The sequence below is a fragment of the Cryptotermes secundus genome, unplaced genomic scaffold (genome assembly GCF_002891405.2).
Source record: "Cryptotermes secundus unplaced genomic scaffold, Csec_1.0 scaffold481, whole genome shotgun sequence".
Taxonomy (NCBI): Eukaryota; Metazoa; Arthropoda; class Insecta; order Blattodea; family Kalotermitidae; genus Cryptotermes; species Cryptotermes secundus.
Window position 1 is genome coordinate 28,608 of NW_019720570.1, and position 22,465 is coordinate 51,072.

At 36.9% G+C, this 22,465-nt stretch overlaps 1 protein-coding gene across 1 annotated transcript in view; it reads right to left on the reverse strand.

Annotated features, from left to right (window-relative positions):
• The window catches only part of LOC111869204 (teneurin-m-like), a gene marked incomplete in the record, with an annotated part of 529,713 nt that overhangs the window by 4,947 nt on the left and 502,301 nt on the right, over positions 1–22,465 (reverse strand). Inside the window, 12 exon segments of the mRNA XM_033753368.1 lie at positions 2,953–4,552; positions 9,866–10,043; positions 10,375–10,801; positions 11,477–12,060; positions 13,343–13,800; positions 14,450–14,607; positions 15,081–15,316; positions 17,101–17,350; positions 18,338–18,424; positions 18,427–18,745; positions 20,015–20,191; positions 21,437–21,653. Coding sequence (XP_033609259.1) covers positions 2,953–4,552; positions 9,866–10,043; positions 10,375–10,801; positions 11,477–12,060; positions 13,343–13,800; positions 14,450–14,607; positions 15,081–15,316; positions 17,101–17,350; positions 18,338–18,424; positions 18,427–18,745; positions 20,015–20,191; positions 21,437–21,653 — 4,691 coding nt within the window.

Here is a 22,465-nt window from a genome sequence, read left to right on the forward strand (position 1 = left end):
AATCAGACAAAACGAGAACAAAAATCAAACACAAATGACGACGAACAACAACCAAAAACAAAGTGGGCCATATTTACATATAGTACAAAAGAAGTAAGAAAAATTACAAAACTTTTTAAAGACACACAGATAAAAGTAGCATTCCGCACACGTAACACAATAGAAAACATACTCAAACAAAAACCACAATTAGATAAATACAATAAAAGTGGCATATACCAAATGAAATGTGTAGATTGCCCATTGAAATACATTGGACAAACGGGCCGAACATTTAACGCTAGATATAAAGAACATCTACATGATATTAGAAATAATAATTGCAATTCCGGGTACTCAAATCACATACTAAATACGGGACATGCATACGGAACAATAACAGACGTAATGGAAGTTGTAACAACGGGAAAAAAGGGTAAACATTTGAATACATTAGAGAAATACCATATATATAAAATAAGTAAGAAAGGCCTACAAATGAATGACACACACATAGAAACATACAATCCCATATTTCAAACTATATGCGAAATCTATACAGACTAACGGTACCTGCCTCCCCCACTACCCATTCCCCCTCCAACACCCACGAACATAAAACACAGCACACAGTACACCAGACAGCACACGTATTAAAGATAAGCAGCGACACACACAGAGAGCGCCTACACTGAGTAAGTACAAATAACAGTATAAACATATAAGAATAGCATAACATGGCATAGCATAGGATAGTAACACGAATATTTGTATATTACAGACAACACATGAACGGCGATAAAAACAAGAAGTGGCCGCTGCAGCACCGTAGATATAGGGCATGTACCCTGAAAAACTTTAATTGAAAAATTTGAAAAAGAAAGAGAACAAAGATCTTATAGACATTTTAACTTGAATTGGGGTTTAAAAAGTGCTAATTTAAAGATCAAATTGACGCGTGTAGATTGACAAAGATTTTATACCATTGGAAAGACTGGTGTTTTTAAATTTTTAACAAGCAGTGTAACAGTTGCGTGAGTGATACACACCTGATGATGGCCATTTAGGGCCGAAACATGTAGTGTGGAGGAGGAAAAAGAAGTAAAAACTACAATAAAATTGTTGCACTTAAGACGGTATTTGTCCATATATATTGTGTGAGTGTAACAGGATGCTGAAATATAATAATAGTGTTCTATTAGCTTACATGGCATCACCACTCCTGCTGCATAGTTTCACATAGGGTCTAGACTGACTTTCTAAAGTGCCCATAAATGTTTATCTCCTATGCTTCAGTTTTTGCTGTTTAAATCATTCAGGTTCATGCTTGGTTGTTCATTTCACTATTGCCTGGTGGTACTATAGAAAGTGATAAAAAAAATAGGATTTCTCCAGTGTTGATGATGCAATAAAGTCATATGGATTATCTGAGAGATTCTCTGATGGTTTGTGCCATCCGATGCACAGAAATCTGGGGACTATGCCCAGCTATGTTGGACATTATCCACTGATATACACTATGTTTTGGAAGCTGGATCAGTTTCCATTCTCAGGGGCAAGTGGGTAATGGCTCCTGGGATTGTTGGGCCCATTAGAAGGAGCTAGTCTTGATCACTGGATCTCCATCAAAGGCTGATCAGATCACCGCACATTTCCTTGATAACAGAGTCAGAGATGTTCTCAGAAATATGACACTTCAGGTCTGAATTCATGTGGCTGATTTAACGAGAAGATTCAATTGCTTTTAGTTGCTGTGAATTATCATTTAACTTTTTTTTTAGGCTAAAATGGGAGGGACAAATAGAATTATTTCAGTTTGGAAACCTCTTGTAAAATGTCCAGTTTCATCTACCCTGGTAAAGGAAGAAGCTAGTTCCTTCAGAACAGTCGAACCACTTCCAGACTACATGCAATCATAACCCATAAGACCACAATCTAAATGTTTACCACTGTGATAACCCCAAATTTCAAAAAGAGAATGTTACATTTTAGCGTCCTGTTGCACTGATTTTCATCCATGATATGTTTACAGTGGCCGTCTTGTAGTGCACTCAATTTCACCTGTCACTTCACAACATGTTTCGGTAACATAGTGCCATCATCAGGTGTCCCAATTACGTCAATCTATTGCATTGCTTGCCCTCATATATTTTCACAACACATTACAACACTCGCAGCTAAGAAGGGAACACACATCACAAGACGCTGTTTACACAGAAAATAAGAAAAACGACCCCATAGTGAACGAACCACATGAAAGTTTTAATTAAGGCAAATAAGATGAATTATCTTAACAAGTTTTAGCGAGTGTAAAATTATCATAGTTGACAAATACGGACTTTTTAAATACTTTTTAAATGGTGTTGTGAAAACATATGAGGGCAAGCAATGCAATAGATTGACATAATTGGGACACCTGATGATGGCACTATGTTGCCAAAACATTTTGTGAAGTGATAGGTGAAATTGAGTGCACTACAAGACGGCCACTGTAAACATATCATGGTTCAAAAAGAGAGGGCCTCGGCTTTGCGCAACATGTCACAATATTTTTAAATATGTGCCATTCATAAATACAGTGGACCCCAGATATAACATGCATTCCAAGGGTCAACTTTGGTACCCGCATTATATGTGAAACTGATATTTGCAGTACACAATCGTACTGTGGCCATGATCACTGCTGCTGTATACCCAATTCTAGAGTACAATAGGGTACGTTATATCAGGGCCCCATTTTATGCATTAATTTCACAGTATCAAATTTGAGGTTCTACACATAGATCTACTAATCTGACCGTGTCACATTCCACAAGCCCTCAATTTTCATTACTTTTTATGATTCTAACAACTCTGTATATTCTATGACTGCTTACTACAATATATCTATCTTCTGCATATAAAATTCCATCACAACTAAACAGTGATTATCAAGCATATTCACATGTTCAGTAATCGTGATATGGCACCAACCTGTCATATATGTAATGTTGTGTCTGCGATTGATAGGATCATTGTTGTTGAAGCGATAGATGAAGACATCTGTTGGTGTAGTGAGTTGGTTGGCCAGCTCCTCCCAGGCAGGAGTCATCCACTGCCCTACTACGGGATCATATAATCTCTTGTTGAGGTATACAAGGCCTGTGTTAGGGTCCAGTAATCCTCCATGGAAGTCAACAGGAAGGTAGAAGTCTGGATTTGAATCCTTAGTCACTTTACCAAAAGGTGTACGACGAATTTCTTTTATAATGTTGCCATTGGTATCAAACAATGCCAGTGGTGAGCCATTAGGATCTGATGCCACATAGAACCGCTGTTCAGATGTCTCCACGGTGATAAGTACATGATGCTCATCATACAGAAGTCGAAATGTTCGACCAGTCTTAGGAAAGTGAACATGTGAGATAAGATCAGGAGTACTAGGGTTGGCATAGAAATATTGTGTTACATTGCCGCGTTCATCATGCCACGATATAAGGCGACCACGATCATCATAAAAATACCAAGTCTGGAACTTATCACGTTCAAATGCATGGATAAGCTGAGCACGGGAATTGTAACGGTATTTCTGCTCCCCTCTTCGCACCACAAAACCTCGTCCATCATAGCTATTGAACTCTACATCACCATATTGAACCACACGGTCACCACTATCATACCCCAGGGAGATCTTCTCGCCTTGTTCGATAACACCTATGACATTACCATTCTCATCATAAACATATTTCCAGTTCCCATTGCCTATCACTTCCATCACATGACCATCAGCATTATAGGTTACTCGGTCTGTAGAGGATGTTGCACCAATTTTTAGTTTCTGCGTTTTGATTCTGTTGCGTTTGTCATAATCCAGCTCAAGTCTGTACACATCAAATGACTTAATATTAATAAGCAGGGACTTTATGCGACCATGGCTGTCATAATCAGTGATGGTGAAGAATTGCTTACTGGTGTCTTGCATCACCGAACGGTTGAAAGTATTGCGATAGATACGGAGGTCACTGACGCCTTCCAGCATTCCCAAGTTCTGGTTGTACTTCAGTCTTAACTGAGGCAGTTCCTTGCCATTGATCTCTACATCAATACCAGATATTCTGGCATTTCCATCATACTGATAGCGGAAATGAGCATTGTCTAGGCCACTCTTACTTCCATATTTGAGCCTTTCATCCTTGAGGATCCCAGCATGGTGCTTATATTCCTGCTTCAGCTCAAAGTTTGGTTCTATAATTTCGATACTCTTCACAAGACTCATGCTCTCCTGATATGTATAATGGATGGATGAAAGACCTGCAAGGATTGTCTCCAGTTTCCCGTTTTGATCATAGATATATACCACTTTACCAGATTGGTGTGGGTATACTTTGAACAAGATCTGACCATCATCATTGTATAGTATCTCATATGGGTGGCGGTTCATAGGTGAGAAGTACTGGTACTTGAAAAATCCCAGTGATGTTTGAAGGGAGAATGCATGGATATGTCCCCGTGGGGTTGTTAGTGACTGCAGCGCTCCAGCCTCATCATACTGCAAGAGGTAGTCACTTCCTCGAGGTGTTGTTACCTTCAGAGGCTGAAATAATAAAAATTATGCATGGTATGTTAATTAATTTACTTTTCAGGGAATTTTTCAATAGTAATATGCAATAGGAACAGTGAGAAAAATGCAGAGAAAAGGAAATAGAGCTTGTCCAGGTCAAGAGGAACTGCAATTTTAAGAAACTGCCATGTAGTATCAACAGGAAGAAACTGTCCTTTCCCTTAGATAAATCCTTCTTCTGTCTCTTGCTTCTGATAGGAAAGGGCAGTTTCCTCCTCTCGACATAAATTGGCAATTTCTCGCAATTCCAGTTCACCATTTCTATTGCCCTGGATGGGCTGTATCTCCTCTGTCCCTCCTATGGTTTTGAGTGATCACAGTCCATGTCACCAATAGTGATTTGGCCATATTACCTTGGTACTGCAACTCCTGTGTGCAAACCAAGGTAATAAAGAAACAAGAGGAGACTATCTTGAGTTTGAAAAGGGAGCTGGAACTTGCAAGAACTGAGATTGACCTCTTAAAAGGGGAATTAAATTTAGTAGATAATTGTCCTGAAGAATTTAGGACTGTGTCGAACTCCCGAAGAAAACTTAAAAAAGTTCCTTCTTCACTAGATGTTAAGTTAGATTTAACCAATCGATTTGAACCTCTAGCTATGCTAGGGCCTCAGATTGTTGGTGACGCTATAGATCAGCCTGTGTTAGAGGCTAAGCCTAAGCGTAAGATTCTAGTGCTGGGTAGCAGTCATGGTAGGGGTATCGGGCAGAGGCTACAGAAAGCAATGGGAGATGCATATGCTGTGACCAGCATATTCAAGCCCAATGCTGATCTGAGCAATGTCACTGGGGACATTGGAAAATTGTGCAAAGGTTTTAGTAAGGAAGATCAGGTAGTTATAGTTGGGGGGCCAGGTAACAGTTTGGAGAGAAACCTCAATTATCAAATTGAGAAAGATTTAAGTGACATTGCCCAGAAAACTAGTCACACCAATGTGAGGTTTGTTGGTCTTTTCTGGCGACATGACAAGCCATGGATTAACAGGTGTGTAAGGGAGATTAATCTTCGGCTTGAGCGTTCGCTTGTGGAGGTCGGCGCGGCCCACATTGATGCGATTGATGTCTCTTCAATATTGAGGAGCGAACATACTGTCCATGGTTTGCATCTTAATCCTCGAGGCAAGGACAAGCTGACGCGACTCATTGCAGAGAGCATTAAGGGCAGACACATTCCAGTTGTCATGGGTGTTCAGAATCATTTTTTAGGATAAAGAGTGCAAGTAAAGTTTATCAAGTAAAAGAAATTGCAAAAGAAACTAATCTTTCAGACAATAATGTTAGTGAACCAATAGAAATCGGAAAAGGTAATTGCAGTCTACTAAATTCAGTGAATAATAAAGTACTAAGAATATTCCATCAGAATATAAGAGGATTGAGAAACAAAACAAATGAACTAATAAGCTCCATGAATTCAAATCTTCCACACATACTGTGCCTTACTGAACATCACATGAAACAGCTGGAATTAGAACATCTTCACTTAGAAAATTATAATTTAGGTGCTAGATACTGTAGGAAAACACTGGAGAAAGGAGGAGTGAGTATTTTTGTACATGAAAACCTAAAATTTACTAAAATAAATTTAGAAGATTATTGCAAAGACCAGGATCTGGAAGCATGTGCTCTAAAGTTAGACTCTCCTTTTTCTAATATTTGTATACTGACTTTATATAGAGCCCCATCTGGAAACTTCAATCACTTTATAAATAGATTAGAAACCATCCTAAATGTACTGCATAGTTCAAAAGTTGAATTTATAATTTGTGGTGATATAAATATAAACTATCTCATCGACAGTAATAGGAAACTAAATTTAGACTCTTTGTTATCATCTTACAATCTCTCCAGTACTGTTAACTTTCCCACAAGAGTTCAAAATAATTCTAGTTCAGCGATAGATAATATATTCATTGATAACTCAAAATTAAGAGACTATACTGTAGGACCCTTTATAAATGGCTTATCCGATCATGATGCTCAACTCATAGAAATAAATAATATTGACCTTCAGCCCAGTAATCAACAATATCAAACAGTAAGGAAAATCAACAAGCATACGATGGCAGATTTTGTCACAAAATTAAGTAATGAATCATGGGACAATGTATTTGACAGCAATAATATTGATTCTAAATTTAATTGCTTTCTGAACACATACTTGAGGATCTTTTATTCAAGCTTTCCCTTAAAAATAGTCAAAAATGAAAATAAAAACAAATCCACCTGGATAACAATTGGAATAAAAACTTCATGTAAACACAAAAGACAACTATATTTGGCCAGTAGGGACAGTAATGATCCAAGACTAAAAAGTCACTACAAAATGTACTGTAAAATTTTGTCAAAAGTCATTAAAGAAGCCAAACAGAATAACTATAACAGCCAAATTCTAAAATCAAACAATAAAATTAAAACCACCTGGGATATTGTGAAAGTTGAATCAGGAAAGAAATCTGTTAATGAAGACGTACAAAGTTTGAATATTGAAGGGAAGTCCACTAACAATCCACAAGCTATCGCAAGTGCATTTAATGAATATTTCCTTTCATTAGCTGAGAAAACATATTCCAATAATAATAATAATAATAATAATAATAATAATAATAATCCAATATACTATCTGTCTCGTGCCTTTAACAATTCATTTCCAAATATCAATCTCAAATTCTCAACAAGGAAGGAAATTGAAAACATTATTAAATCCCTTAAGCCCAAAAATTCACATGGATATGATGAAATCTCTACCAAATTACTTAAAGCAAGCTCTGTTTACATCAGTTCACCCTTGAATCATCTATGTAATAAATCTTTATCATCAGGTACTTTTCCTCAACGCTTAAAATACGCTGTAATGAAACCACTTTTTAAAAAAGGAGAGAGAAAATGCATCTCTAATTACAGACCAATATCCATATTGACTTCATTCTCAAAAGTCTTTGAAAAAGTTATGTATAATAGACTACTTGAACACTTAAATTCTAACAACATATTAGTCAAAGAGCAATTTGGATTTAGGAAAGACCTAACAACAGAAAAAGCAACCTATGAACTAACTAACGATATTTTAAGTGCTCTCAATGACAGATTAATTGTGGGAGGGATTTTCTGTGATCTAGCAAAAGCTTTCGATTGTGTTAATCATGATATCTTACTATCGAAATTAAATTTCTATGGAATAACTGGCAAAGCTAATGAATGGATCAAATCATACCTCAAAAACAGGTATCAAAGAGTTGAAATAAATAATAAAAACTCCAGTCATAATGCATTTTCAAACTGGGGAATTATAAAGCACGGTGTTCCACAAGGATCAATTTTAGGTCCCTTACTTTTTCTTCTCTACATAAATGATCTATCTAAAACCATCAACAATAAATCTAAACCAATTCTATATGCAGATGACACTAGTATAATATTTAAGAACTCTAAATTTGAAAACTTTAAAAATGACATAAATATTGTATTTGAAGCCTTAAACAGATGGTTCGAAGCCAATTTACTCTCATTAAATTTTGATAAAACCCATTACATATCATTCACAACTAAAAACAACCACCAAATTGATCTGGACATCAGTTATGCCAACAAATTAATCTGTAAAGTACTTGATACAAAATTCCTTGGAATACATGTAGACAGTACACTGTCTTGGAAAATACATATTGAACAAATTATACCTAAATTAAATGCAGCTTGCTATGCGATGAGATCAATTAAGCCTTTTATGTCACAGGAAACATTGAAGATGGTTTACCATGCCTACTTTCATTCTATTATGAACTATGGATTAATATTTTGGGGGAACTCTTCACATAGTGTAATAATTTTTAAAATACAAAAGAATATAATTAGAATCATTACAGGATGTAGAAGTAGAGATTCATGTAGAGAATTATTTAAGAAATTAAAAATTCTACCTCTTCAATCGCAATACATATTATCGCTTCTCTTATTTGTTGTTTACAACAAAGATAAATTCAAATTAAATTCTGATGTCTATAACATGAATACTAGACAAAAATATAACTTCCACCTACCCTCATCAACTTTATCAGTATATCAAAAAGGAGTCTACTTTACTGGCATAAAAGTGTTCAACAGTCTGCCACAAAGTATTAAAATCTTGGGCAATGATACTAAAAAGTTTAAATCAGAGTTAAAGAATTATCTACATGCTCATTCCTTCTACTCTTTAGATGAATACTTCAATGTAAATAGAGAATGATGTAAAATTAAGTTATATTAATTTTTAAGCTAAAATTGCCTGTACTTATGTATGTAACCTTTTGACTTGTTCTGTATCCAAAGGTACTAACCTGCTTAGGATTTATAGAATGTAAATAAATTCAATTCACACCGTCTGTGTATCCTGGCCACACTCTGAACTACAATTGGAACACTCACTGCAGTGAAATCTCAAATACTATTTAATCTTGTTGTTCCATTACAGCTTTCTTTTGCACAATCACCTGAATTTAAAAGTGTGAATACTTCTAGCACTAAATACAGATAAGCTTATTCATATTGCTACAAGCAATGAAAATTCAGTTGCAATTGGAGTTGCTGAGAAAAGCAAATGAGATGATTTCAACAATAGGTATTAGCATAGCCAGAGTGGTCCAGGCTTGCAATTTGTCAGGTTTCTGCCTTTACACTTAATTAATAACAGTGACATTTAAAAAATAAATAATTTATAACATATAATTTCTAGCTTCTGTCTGAAATGAAAGTGTCATGCTCTTTCAAATGGGATACATGCATTCCATAAGTTGTCATTCAATTCTCCTTTTCAATTAAGAGCAATGACCTTATATTATGCTTCATGCCTGTCTTTTTCAATGCATTGAACACAGTACTGGAACTTTTACAAAAAATAAAGAAATAACAAATTATATTATAAAACAGGCATGTGAAAATGATGAGCTACATTCATGTAATTTTATAAGACTAGCTCCATAACTATATACAAAATGAGGCCCCTATGTGATCTTCACCTAAGAAATAAGTTTCATTTCCTTTCAACCTCTCTCTACTGGATAAGTGACACTGTTTCTTTACTGTTAACCCTTATTGTCTGAGAATACAGGTTCTCTTAAATCATTTTGTACTCTGAGGATAGCAGCCAATTCTCAACTTATGGGTAACAGTATCAGTATTAAGAAAATGGAATAATAATACAAGAGTTCAACAGAACATTTCAGGTCAAGGCATAAGTCAAGTGTGCTTTGAACAACCAGCATCATTACACTGAGGTACTTCTGTGTTGTATCACTGTCTATTTACTTACCAGACTGCTGAACATATCCTTGAAAGCATAGATCATCGCTGATCCATCACCATAGCGTATCTCAGAAAGGCGTCCAGCTCTGTCAAAGCCATAGCTCTCAGTGAGATCTCCCCATTTCCAGCTTGTCAGGCGACTGAAGCGATCATATTCTAACTCCACACCAGCAAAAATCCCGTTCCTGACATAAAGGTAAATGTGATATCATGGGAACTATGAAAGTTTGATATGAAGAATATAATTACAGATTCTTTTATGCAGAACAAAAAACAGAAAAGTTCAATGTGACTGAACTGACACCCTTTTTAATATTGAAATACAGTCAACATTTAATAAATTTATGGACATGGAGAGAGTCATTATGAATATGTTTTCATATTGATATTATGAAGAGTCTGAACATTCTGCCCTATAACTGTAAACCTTATATGAAAATGTAAATTGATACAACCAGTTTTCATATTTAAAATATTGTTCTCATGATATTTAAATTACAATGAATTAAAATGTACCTTGGTCCCCATTTGACAGGCCTTGCAGTACGATCATAAGTCACATTTAGAAGTTCAGTGATGCGATCGTCCATGAAAACAGCCACTGTTCCTGTCTCACGATCATATTCTGTAGTAAGCAGGTTTTCACCATTAACCCGTAGTTTCCGTCCAATTTGCACCACAGGCTTGCCGCTACCTCTGCCACCACCAGATTTGCCACCACCTTGGGCTCGCCGTAAGAAATATCGCCATTCAAAACGATTAGCCAGATCTCCTCCAATCTCAGTTTTCTGCTTGGCTGGAACTGGGAAGCTCTCACCCAACACAGGGTCAATGTCTGACAGAACTGTGTAGGGAACAGTATCGGTACTCACAGTATGAGACCAAGGAGCCATGTTGACCACACTGCCATCTGCCAGAACCAAAGTTCGGTGTTCTGCTTCACCTAAAAAAAACGCAATTTTGAATAAATCTAAACTGAACATCCAGATTAGCATCTAACAAATTTGAAAATAAACCAAGTAATACACAGTATCTGTATGCAATTACATAAAGATGCAACAATATTTACACGTGTAATTATTCTGGGTTGTAACAACTTGTATGCTTGCCAGTTGTTACTGGTACTTCAGAGAAACAATTAAGAACTGAAAAACTCTCCTAAACCAAGCAATATCTTTAACAGTCATCACTTGAAGTACACCAATAGTAATAATATAAAATTATTTATTAAAGCCTATTAATTTTCAAATTCCACGAATAAACTATGGGGGTATAGCTCAGTCAGCATAGCAACAGCCTACAGGATGAATGGGAGAGAAGTTGGGGTTCAATTCCTGGCAGAGGAAAGAGATTTTTCTCTTCCCCACAATATCCAGCCTGGCTCTGGGGCCTGCCCAGCTTCCTGTGCTGTGGATACTGCAGATGTTTCCCTGGCACAAGAGTGGCATGTGTGTGAAGCTGACAACTCACCTCCATTTAGTTCTGAGGTTATGAATGGTGGAGCTATACTTCCACTCCTCCATATGTTTTCATGGCATGCTGCTAAATTCATTAAGCAGTGGGATAGCTTATGAATGAAATATGAAAATACTGATAGTCTGAGAGGGAATGCACTCACCTAGCCTAGTGACAACACTGGAGCCCTTGATGAGCATCGACACAGGTTTCCTGTTATTCTGAGTAACTTTCACAGTAGCTCCTTTTACACTGAGATCAAATGAAAGACTGATGACCTTTCCAGTTGGTGTAATAGCAGATGTTAAGCGTCCAAATTCATCATAATTATAGACATAACTACGTCCTGTACTGTCAAGTTTAGTTTTGAGTAATCCAGTTGGACCATGATAGTCGAATGTGACATTGTAATTATCAGGTGTACTCAGTTCATACAACATCTTCATCCGTGACATCCGTAATCTGCATTTTTGACCTTTTGTGTTTTCAATGGAGTTAACCTGGCTTGAATAGTCACGCAGGAGGAACACCTTATTTCCTGCAGCATCTGTCACTGTGCTCAGTTTCCCATTGCTCGTGTTCACATTATATGTGAAGAGGTAACTTGTCTCTCCAGTGAGAATGTTGCGAGTCACAATGTGTTGTCCAAATCGGTTGAACACATAGATCTCTTGTGTGTCTGGGGAGAATATCTCATACTCTCGCGATACACTTGCATCCGGGATACTGGCTGTTACTGATCGAATCCTAAAGTTTGAGAAACAGAAATAAAAATATTGTTGAGATATCAGACTTATTCAGGATATGGTTCATGTCATGTAAGTGAGTATAGATTACAAAGTGAAAATGACATTTCTTTTTGTTGGATTTGAGGTTCTCAAAGTGGTGACTCTGAAGAGTTGTCTTCTGAGTTGTGACACAATGAAGTCTCATAGAAAGTACTCTTTTAGAGTACCATCTTCAGGTTTAAAGAGCAAGGCAAGCAGGCAGAGTTGCTTGAATGTCTTACTAATCAACACTGAAGACTGAAGAGGTACATGCCTATAAGATTTTGAACTTCAACTGGACTACATGGCATCACATTTCAGAAGATAGTACAAAATATTTTCCCATTTCCTTATGTGTTTAAAGCTACAGTAAATTGTTACAAAAGTAAATGCTCCTTAAAACTATTAAAAATATTAGTAGGATGAAGAAACCAAAAAGAATGAGGTGCATATAAATTTTCATTCAGAGAACTTGAAAAGGAAGAAGTCTGTTTCTGTCATTAGGATGTGCCATAGTGGCACTAGAGGGGGTTCTTTCTAAGTATTTTGGTTTCATTCCTCCCCACAAGGATGGTCTTTTACATGAAAATAGGACAATGGCTAATGTCCAGAAACATAATATTTGTACTAATGTACAATTGTCACAAATTTTTATGTCTTAATTGCTCCATATTCATTAATAATTTTATCACTGATGCTATTAATCTCAGCAGTGACAGCATCATTAATAACTAACTAACAAGTGACAATGATTATATACTGAATGTATAATGTGCCATCACCTGAGTTTCTTTAGTTCTTTGTATGCCATAACCTGATTAGACTGGTTTGACGTGTTTATGTTAAAGCTGTCACAGCCAAAGAGATAGGCTCAAGTTTAGTGAAAGGAACACACATTCATACTATATACAAATTTGATTGTTTGAAGTTTGTCTTTAAAAGTACTTGCTCTTTTCTGTGCAGCAGCACTTACTCCCAAGCAGCATTCACATTCCTGTCATGATTCTTATCAAAACTACATAGTGTAAATGTTAGAATGACTAATGAATATGGAGCAGTTGGGAGAATGAGAATTTACAGGGCAATCCAAAGTACTTGGAGAGAATGCACCTTAGTGTCTCTTCATCCATAACAAATCTTATATGACCTGACACATGAGATCACCCAGACTACTGCAGTGAAAAACCTGAGCTAGGGCACAGCTCTTCCTAATAGATAGTTGTATGGTGAGGCTTGTTAACACACTGCATTCTACAATATACCTGTAATTTGCCTGATCTGCTATATGCAGAATACCATCAGGTGTCACAGCCACGGAGGAGATGGTGTTGAACTTAGATGTGGAAGCCAAGAAATGGTCTTCTTCAAAACAATCGCAACCGCGGTCCAAGCAATTGCACTTGGATTCAGCTCCAGCATAATGGGAGATCTTGCTGTCAGTTCCAATCACTCTCACTCTGTTGATCCTCTGCGAGTCACTCTCGGCCACATACAGGTCTCCAGAGGGGCCAAATGCGATGCTTTGTGGCATCACTAATGTAGCATGTGTTGCCAGTTCAGTATCATAGCCTCCGACGGGTGATGGGCAGTGTAATGGGCGTCCAGCTACAACTTTGACACGACCATCAGGAGCCAACTGCAGGATCATGTGGTCATCAATGATATGCAAGGAGTTGTCTAGAGGGCTGATTGCCAGTTCAGTTGGCCAACGCAAGTGAACCTATGAAGAAGAACAGGTAGCTAAGCAAAAAATAACCATGTTTTAAACAGTTTTGTTTGAAATAAATTTGTTACAGTGTTAGTTTCTTCTAGTATGTGACACCATGTAATCTAGTATATATTTACAAACATTTCAGAGGAGCATGCTGTCACTATCTTCAGGGTAGAAGGTTGACTTTCCTACCCTGAATATGGTAGCACCAGGTTACTCCAAAACTGTTAATATGTACAAGAATACATAATGTCATGTACCAGAAGAGAGTAATATTCAAATGAATTTGATCTACTTATACTGCCATTAAATAAACAACAAACCAATAGTCACTGATGTAAGAGCTCAATATCTCAGATAATAGGGAGAAGTTCAGAGATATCATTAATTCTACTACAATGAGATCCATACTGGCATATCACTAGACTCTGAATCTCCTTCACTTGCCGTCTTCAAGAACTGCCAACAGTTTTCTCTTATGAAATACATGAAAATCAGGAGTAGATTGCCTCAAAAGACTTGACACTTGTTTCATGTTAACCATAAAAAGTTACAAGCATCTGATTAATCATAGGCTTTGAAAAATGTTTTCACTCATCATGGAGGCTCTTACTGGCAGTCTGGATAACAAATGAGCAAAGTAAGTTAATGAAGATACCTCTTCCACATTTAGAGTTCCTTCACAAGGAATTGGTTTCCAGTGGGACTTGTGCATGTGATTGCCAATAACAGTTGTCACAATGCCATCACGATCAACCATACGAATGTTGGTGCCATCAGCAAAGTACAACACATTGTCAGCTGAGACAGCCACTCCTGTAAATGTATTAAAACAAAACAGTTATTATATTACAACATTTTCTTCCAACCACATCACAGATGCCAAGAATGCAGTAACTGAATTGTTATTATTGTCTAAACAACAGAATTTTCCTTGTATCATCATCTGTTTGTGTGTTTGTTTTGTTTCTTTCTTTGCTCGTGCTCATATCATAAGTGCTCTCTGGGCTGTTGAGTAAGCATATAAATAAATAAAGAACTAAAATGAATTGAATTTCTCTTTCATAAGAGCTGGATGAGAGTGAGTCTCTCACTAATGTGGTTTAGAATTTTACCAGTCACTTGTGATAATTGAATGCTGACCATTTGTGAACTGATAACTGGGAAGGAAAGGCTGAAGTTGTTGGAGAAGAACCTGCTTCAGTGCCACCCTGTCCTTCACAAATCCTATGTGAACTATTTTGGATATCAAAATAATTATTTGCTTATTAGTCATCATATCTACAAACCTTTCGGATATGCAAGTTTGGCATCTCTTGCAAGTGCTCCATCTCCGCAATGTGCCTCATCCCCTGGCAAGCACCGCTCACCCGAGCCGACTGCAGTTTCCCAGTTGTGATCAGGATCTGAGTAGTCCTCTATGCTCCTTACTCGGATGATCTGATGGGATTCTGGGTCTGAGATGTACAAAACTCCATCCAGTGGACTGAGAGCTAGGTGGTACCGATAAGACACGCGTGTTGCACTGTGCAGTCACAGAATTGTACATTGTAAGAATGATAAACACATGTTACAGATCATATAGTCAGTGCTACTTAGGACTGACAGAGATGACAATGGTAGAGATTGTTCCTATTTGTTGTTAGTTTCATGACTGGAACCATGATTATTATTCTGTTCCTCAGCTATATAAGATACTGGGCAAAATATATTCATTCACATCATGCAGCAATAATACAATTCAACTTTCATGGGAGCAGTTTATATAATAATTTTATTGTGGAATTCTAAAATAATAACAAACTCCCACTGGGATGTTGCGGCATGATGGGAAGTTTACATGCTCTGTTCACCTGAAGAGCTATGATGCAGTGTGAAGCTCCTTGCAGGGTTACCCATGCTAGATAGATCAATGGATAGGGGCCAGACAAGCTCTTATTTTCCAAGTTTGTGGCCAACTGTAAGGCTTATAAATGCATCTAAAGAAACAGTATAGTTTAACAAACACAATGATGGGATGCCAGACATATAATTTACGATGATGACCAAGGGGAGGTTATACAGACAATAAGCTAGATCTTGCTGCTTGGACTGTCCTTAGTTTAGGAAAATAGTGAAGGCCCAGACTGACATGGCTGGAAGATTTGTAGAATGATACATAAGACATGAAAGTGAAGAGATGGAGGCAAATGACAGGGAAGAATGAACATTTGCCATAAAGTAGCCCAAGGGTGCTGGAGGATCATACAGTGAAAGAGCAAGGGAGTAAGAATAATTAAAAATATTTGAATAGTTTCATGAGCTTTTATGATATTCTCAATTGTCATATATACTTACACATTTACCAAGATTATATTTCAAGAAATACCTAAGAATTTCAATAGCATGCCACAGTAATAACAAGAAATGGCACTGAACATGACAAATATATGCTGCTGAAACATGCAGGGTTATTTTAATAAAAGGTAATCTATCCCTGTAACTGGCTACAGTGGCCCATGTGGTTCAGAAAGGTCGAGGCTCACACATTTTCTAGACAATTGACTCACAGATGGTGAGGAGGTTGTCAGCCTTATGCTCCAGCCACCCTTTACTCCCAGGAAGATTTCTGGTACTCATTTCTGTTAGAGGTTGAGTCAACCCCTGGGCCATAGTGTTGCTGTAAGGATTAGGTCAATTGAAAAAAATAAAGTGACCTTATGAGGAATCAATCCCATGACCTTTTTGCTTCCAATATAGTGCCTCAACCAACTACACTACAGCGTGCCCCAAGGGCAAATTTAATTTTAACTATGTTGATAGTTTGTGTAATGTAAGTCTCTCACTGGCAGAAAGGGAGGTAGTGTAGAGCATAGTGCTATTCAGTGAAATGGGATTTTGTGATTAAGAACTATGAAACATACACATGTATCGAGCCATGTGCCATTGAACAGCACCATGGTCCATGCCCCCACTATTATTTACACATGTTCACCTTGTGCTTGTGTGACAGTTATGGTGCTACACTTCAAAAATGAAGTGGATGATCTACAGGTAATGCTCAAGTCTTCTATTCAGGAAGAGCTTGATTCAAATTCCAGCCAGGACATCAGCAATCCTGACTGAGAGGTTTCTTGGTTTCCCTCATCCCCACCAAGAAAATGCCAAGAGAGTACCTACAATAGACTATGACCACTTCCTTCCACATCCTTTCCAATTCACTGTAAATTGGCTATCCTGCCATCTGACATTACAAAGTCTAGATACTGACAGCATTGTTAAATAATCTATGAAAAAATTAAAATGAAACTTCAGATGAATAATGCTTACTTCAGTCTCACAACAGTCCTCACTGTTCCATCCACGAGGATCCTTCGGACCAGATTGAAATCCCCAACAAAGATAGAACCATCAGGAGATGCAGCAAGAGCTACTGGAGCCAATAATCTCTGTTTAGATGCTTGGCCATCACACTCAAAACAATCAAGAGGGCGCTGATGTCCATCACCCATTGAAGTCAATATTACTCGTGGCTTATGCTTCAGATAGATATTGGAACCATCTCCCTTTTGAAGTATGCCTGAAAATAATGAAGACATCTAAAGGAGTGGATTCAATAATTAATATTTATAAATAAACAATTAGCAAACAAGAGCAGATTTCATACCAAGGAGAGATAAGTTGTATATGAAAGTCAATGAATGTCTGTTCAGAGGGATGATAATATATCTGAGGTTTGAAACAATATACCAACTCTTAAATTTGAAAATAGAAGGTTTGAAACATTACACAAACTTTTATATTTGAAAATAGAAACATATTTTCAACTTCAAGGTCTCCTTTTTATAAAGGGTGCATTGTCAATAATGTTACACAAGTTTAATCTGATCATTGCTAAACAAATTTAAAGTAAGCACAGACAGAGGTAAGGGAATAGCTGTTGCCACTGTGAATAGGAAACATGTTGAATATATACTTTACATATTTTTTCGAATTATAAATTAAGTAGTGGAACCTATTTTTATCGACAAATTTTTATAAAATACAGTTTTTAGTAGAAAATAATTTGAGAGTACAGAAATAGGATATAAAAGAGATACAGGTTCTGTATCCAATTGCTTCGGCCTTGTATGGATGTGCTGGAATGTGTAATAAATACAATATAGTGGACCCCCCCCCCCAATTTCATGTTCCTGAATTTAGGGGTTTACTTCATTTCATGTTCAATTTGAGTGATCCATAGACACTAACCTCAGTGTTAAATTTCAGTCATTTAAGATTTACTTCGGTTTATTTTATGTATTTCTGTTCCATATTAGAAGCCTTGTATGGGGAATTTTACTGTACATATTGAAACCTGAATGTTTAGGAAAGATTATTCTTTCTTTCTCTTCATGAAACTGTAAGTACTGGTGGAATATTTTGTTTTCAACTTGATTTGTGGCCTGAAACTTAGACAATTAATGCTTAAAAGAATGTACACTTTCCTAGTTTTCAATATTAAACATGTTTTGATTCTTTCTTGTATTTTCCATGTGTTAGTTAGTTATTGTACTCAGTTTTATACCTTCATGGAAGTTGTATCTATGATGAATGTCAAGATTCCATCCTCCAACTTCAGAGATGCTCATGTCATGTCCACTGAGCTTTGTGTTTGTACATCCCAAATAATGTCCTTGCAATCATTGTACTCATAGCCAACCTTAACCATAGCAGTTGTTACACCATAAACACGTTGCCTATAAACATTAAGCCTATTCCAGGCATAAGTAAATTTAATGACTGGATCAGCTTCAAAGGTCTTCTCAAAAAGAATTCCCTCAATGGTGATTCGAAGATGGATGAGTTTGAGTGAAGCTGGGATTGTTTCTGGTGTTAACTGAAGCTGGATGGTGGACAAATAGCCTGCTGCACGAGAGCTGTGGTATACAAGATTGAGGCCAGTACCTGGGATAGGCAAGCTTTCTTGCACAACCTGGAAGAAGAAAACATAAATACGATTAATTCGTGATTATTCTATTATATTTTCCTTTTTATTGTGTAATTATTTTGGGCTCTCTCATAGATATTTCAACATCAGGCTAAAGAATTATGTGGTGTTAGAACACATGAGATACTGTAAATTAGAACCAGCATGACTCATGCAGTGTAGTGACTGGGGTATGGGCTGGAAGACCACAGAATTTGGTTCCGATTTTCAGTGAAGGAACAGATTTTTCTCTTCATTATAATTTCAGACTGGCTCTGAGGCCCACCCAGCTTCCTGTACAATGGATATGAGGTGTAAAGCAGCTGGGGAATGAAGCTTGCCACATTTGGATTTATATTGTATGATTAAATATCTTATTATTATTTTGTTATCTAGTATAAACAATGATTGATTCTGTCTATGTACATAGATCTCTGGAAGACACATTAAATATGAAATATGAGATACCTCTGCCTCTGCCTGTTTGAAGTTCCATGGAGCTATAGCTCCTATTACCCATGCATCTTCTTGGTGTGGTTCTTAGTTAAACATAAAGACAAATTTACCATTACCTTATTCAGAAACAATCACAGTACAAGATGTTGTTTATCTTTCAGTACCTTCATATATGACTGACTATGCTGAGCATTCCAGCCCAATTAGACAAAGGCAAGGAATCCTTTTCTGACGTGGGGAAATCAGTAGGACTTTCCTCAAGATTTCTTTAATTTTCTCTGCTAATTATCATTCAGCCATTCCTCCTTAGTCATCTATCGCCACCTACTAAGACATGTCATATCCCTTATCAGGTAACACATTATAACATTCTTGGTCTTTAAGTTTGAGGCTTTATCTCCATCCCATCAATTGTGTATTTACAGAGTAGGAAGTTAAAATTAATCTCCTGTCATGTGACCCTGTATAGTGTGGTAGATATATACTAAGGTTTTCTAGGTACTGCTGCCTCCATCTTCAGGGTAGAAGACTAAAATACATAGGTAATAGTGGCCAATAATATAGGGAAAAAGTCAAATGACTGGAGTTTAGATCACACCAATGGGAGTAAGGCAAACTGCATAGAAATCTGTAACACTGATAAGACTGTGGTTTACTCTTCTTCACTGAAAACGGAGGCAAGGGGTTCCTCAAGAATGCTTGTATATGGTGTGACACCCCAGATGACTGCAATCTTCATTGTCACTGCCATGGGAACCTTAAATTTCATGTAAAGAAAATAATGTAATTGTATAGTACAAATGTAACATTAATTGTTACCTGTGACTCGGCTAGAATTGCACTCTTATCTGGACAAGCTCCCTGGAAGCCATGTTTCCATGTTGCAAGCACCACTGGTTTCATGAGGTCATAGTCATGAGCAGCACATGAGTGAGGTACCAAAGGCACAGCTTTCTCATCTCCAATCTCCATTACAACTGTGTCAATAATCACAACCTGCAGGCAAGAAACACAAGAACGAAGATTTATATCTTGTAGGGTGTGACGGCACGTAGTCTGCTGGATAATCACCAATTCACAGTCACTTTCTTCCAAGCCTCAAATCTCACAAAATATATGCTGTTATATTGCTCAAAATATCTCTGTGGTATATATTCCTCCACTTTATGTGTGTCTGTTTTTTCTGTTTCTTTCAACTTCTATATGCAAAAGAATTAGCTATTAACTTTCTTGGTCAGTTTCCCACAGATTTAAAAAAAAATTTATGAAGTGTAATGAATACTTCCTTACTCTTGCAAAATACTGCATATGGCAAGTAGATACATCTTAAGTCTGCTGTTGTTATTTCTTTGACTCTTATTTAAAAAATACAGATGTATTCTTTCTCTCTCTGTTGCTCTATAGCCCTTTGGGCCTTGGCTGATTTTTCAGTTTCTTGAACCTATACATAGTATGACTCCTTGGATGGGGGATTAGCCCATCACAAGGCCGCTACCTACACACAAAATAACATAAACACAGAATAAATCTATTCCTTGAGTGGGATTCAGTGTTTCAGCAGGCAAAGACAGTTCCTGCCTTGACTGTGCCACCACTGTGATTGGTGCCATAATACTCATCTAAGATGAAATGAGTGTTGAGAATACTGGAATTCAATTTTATAAAAGCTGTTAAGTGTCAAGCAATATAAAGGTCTACATGTCTGTAAGGTAATTACAATTATTCCTGTCACAACATTCCTTCTGTTCAGTAAATGTAAAAAAAATATACACATTTAATTAAAACTGGTTTTATAAAGTCTTTTGTTGTGGTTTTATGATAAGTGAATCAGGATTTGCTGTCAAGCAGGGACAAGAGACATTTCTCTTCTCTGCCAGGTCCAGAACAGCTCTGGGGCCCACCCAGCCTCCTAACCAGTGATTACCAGAGGTTCATTCTTCAGTGGTAAAGCAGCTGGTGAGGCTGACTTCTCACCTCCATCTAGTACTGAAGTTTAGAATAAGTGGGAAAATACCTCTACTCCTCTATATATCTTCATTACATGGTGTTCAATTATGTAGGACAACTTTATTTTGCTTCTTTAGAGTCATTAAATTTCTTAATTTATGTAAAATTAACTTGGAAATTATTAGCATCTAAATAAGTACTGCACTTCATGGAGTTAGGATTAAGTTGGTGACTTGCTGCAAGAAGTGTTTTATTCTTAAGTAAAAAAAACTTCCACATGTAGAACACTCTTACCTCATTCCAAGGAACACTGACAATATGGCTCTGGGGTCGGAAAGGGCTGCGTCCAAACTGGAGGGTTACAGCTCCTCCACCATTTACCAAAAGATCAAACCATCCATCTTCGCGAGTAAGTGTGAAACCTTCCAGAGGAGTGCTTGTGCTCACTCGTACGCCCATCAGTCCCATACCCATCGATGTCACAACATGTCCCCGCACCACAGCTGATCGGCTGGAACAGGCAAGAGGACTACTACGTCTTATCTCTCTCATGACTGGAGATCAGTAATCCTTGCTAAAAGTAAAGTTAATTTCAGCACACACGTGTTTAAAAGGTGGGATAATAGCATCACTTAGACTAATGCTTTGTGCCAAAACTCTGGATTGGCTTAGAGGCTATTTCAAACATTACTGCTATGTTAATAACTGCATCATGAAAAAGGATATTTGCTTTTGGTAATTTAAAATATCTTAAATCATATCAGAATTATTCTAGATATGACTAACATCAGTGCCTCAATGCAGAAATTACTTTTAAATTCTTACAATAAAATTGAATATATCTCTATAATTCTATAATTTCCAAAACAAGAACATATGTTGTATGTCATAACTAAAATGTACAAGGAACTACACTGGTGTTATGGCAAAGGCTATAACTTCTATTGTAACTAAAATCAGCAGGAAGGCCTCATAATAAAGCAGTTATTTTAATCCCCTGATATGTCATGCTAATATATCTTGCTGATGAGTCATAGAGAAATGCTTCAAATAAACACTGAAGAACTATATATGAGCAGTATCCAGTAAACTTAGTTATATAAAAATATATTTCTGTTAGAAGTGCTACTTCGATGAAAACATATACCATTCCTCAACCGACTAGCAGGCCACTATGAGATAATTCTAGGAATCATTCAATTATATGAAGTATATCTTCAAATGCGCAAATATTACTTCTATGCTGATAAAATGACTGACAAAATGAAATGCATACATACAATATACATATTTTAACAATATTTTAAATGCATTAAAGCGATC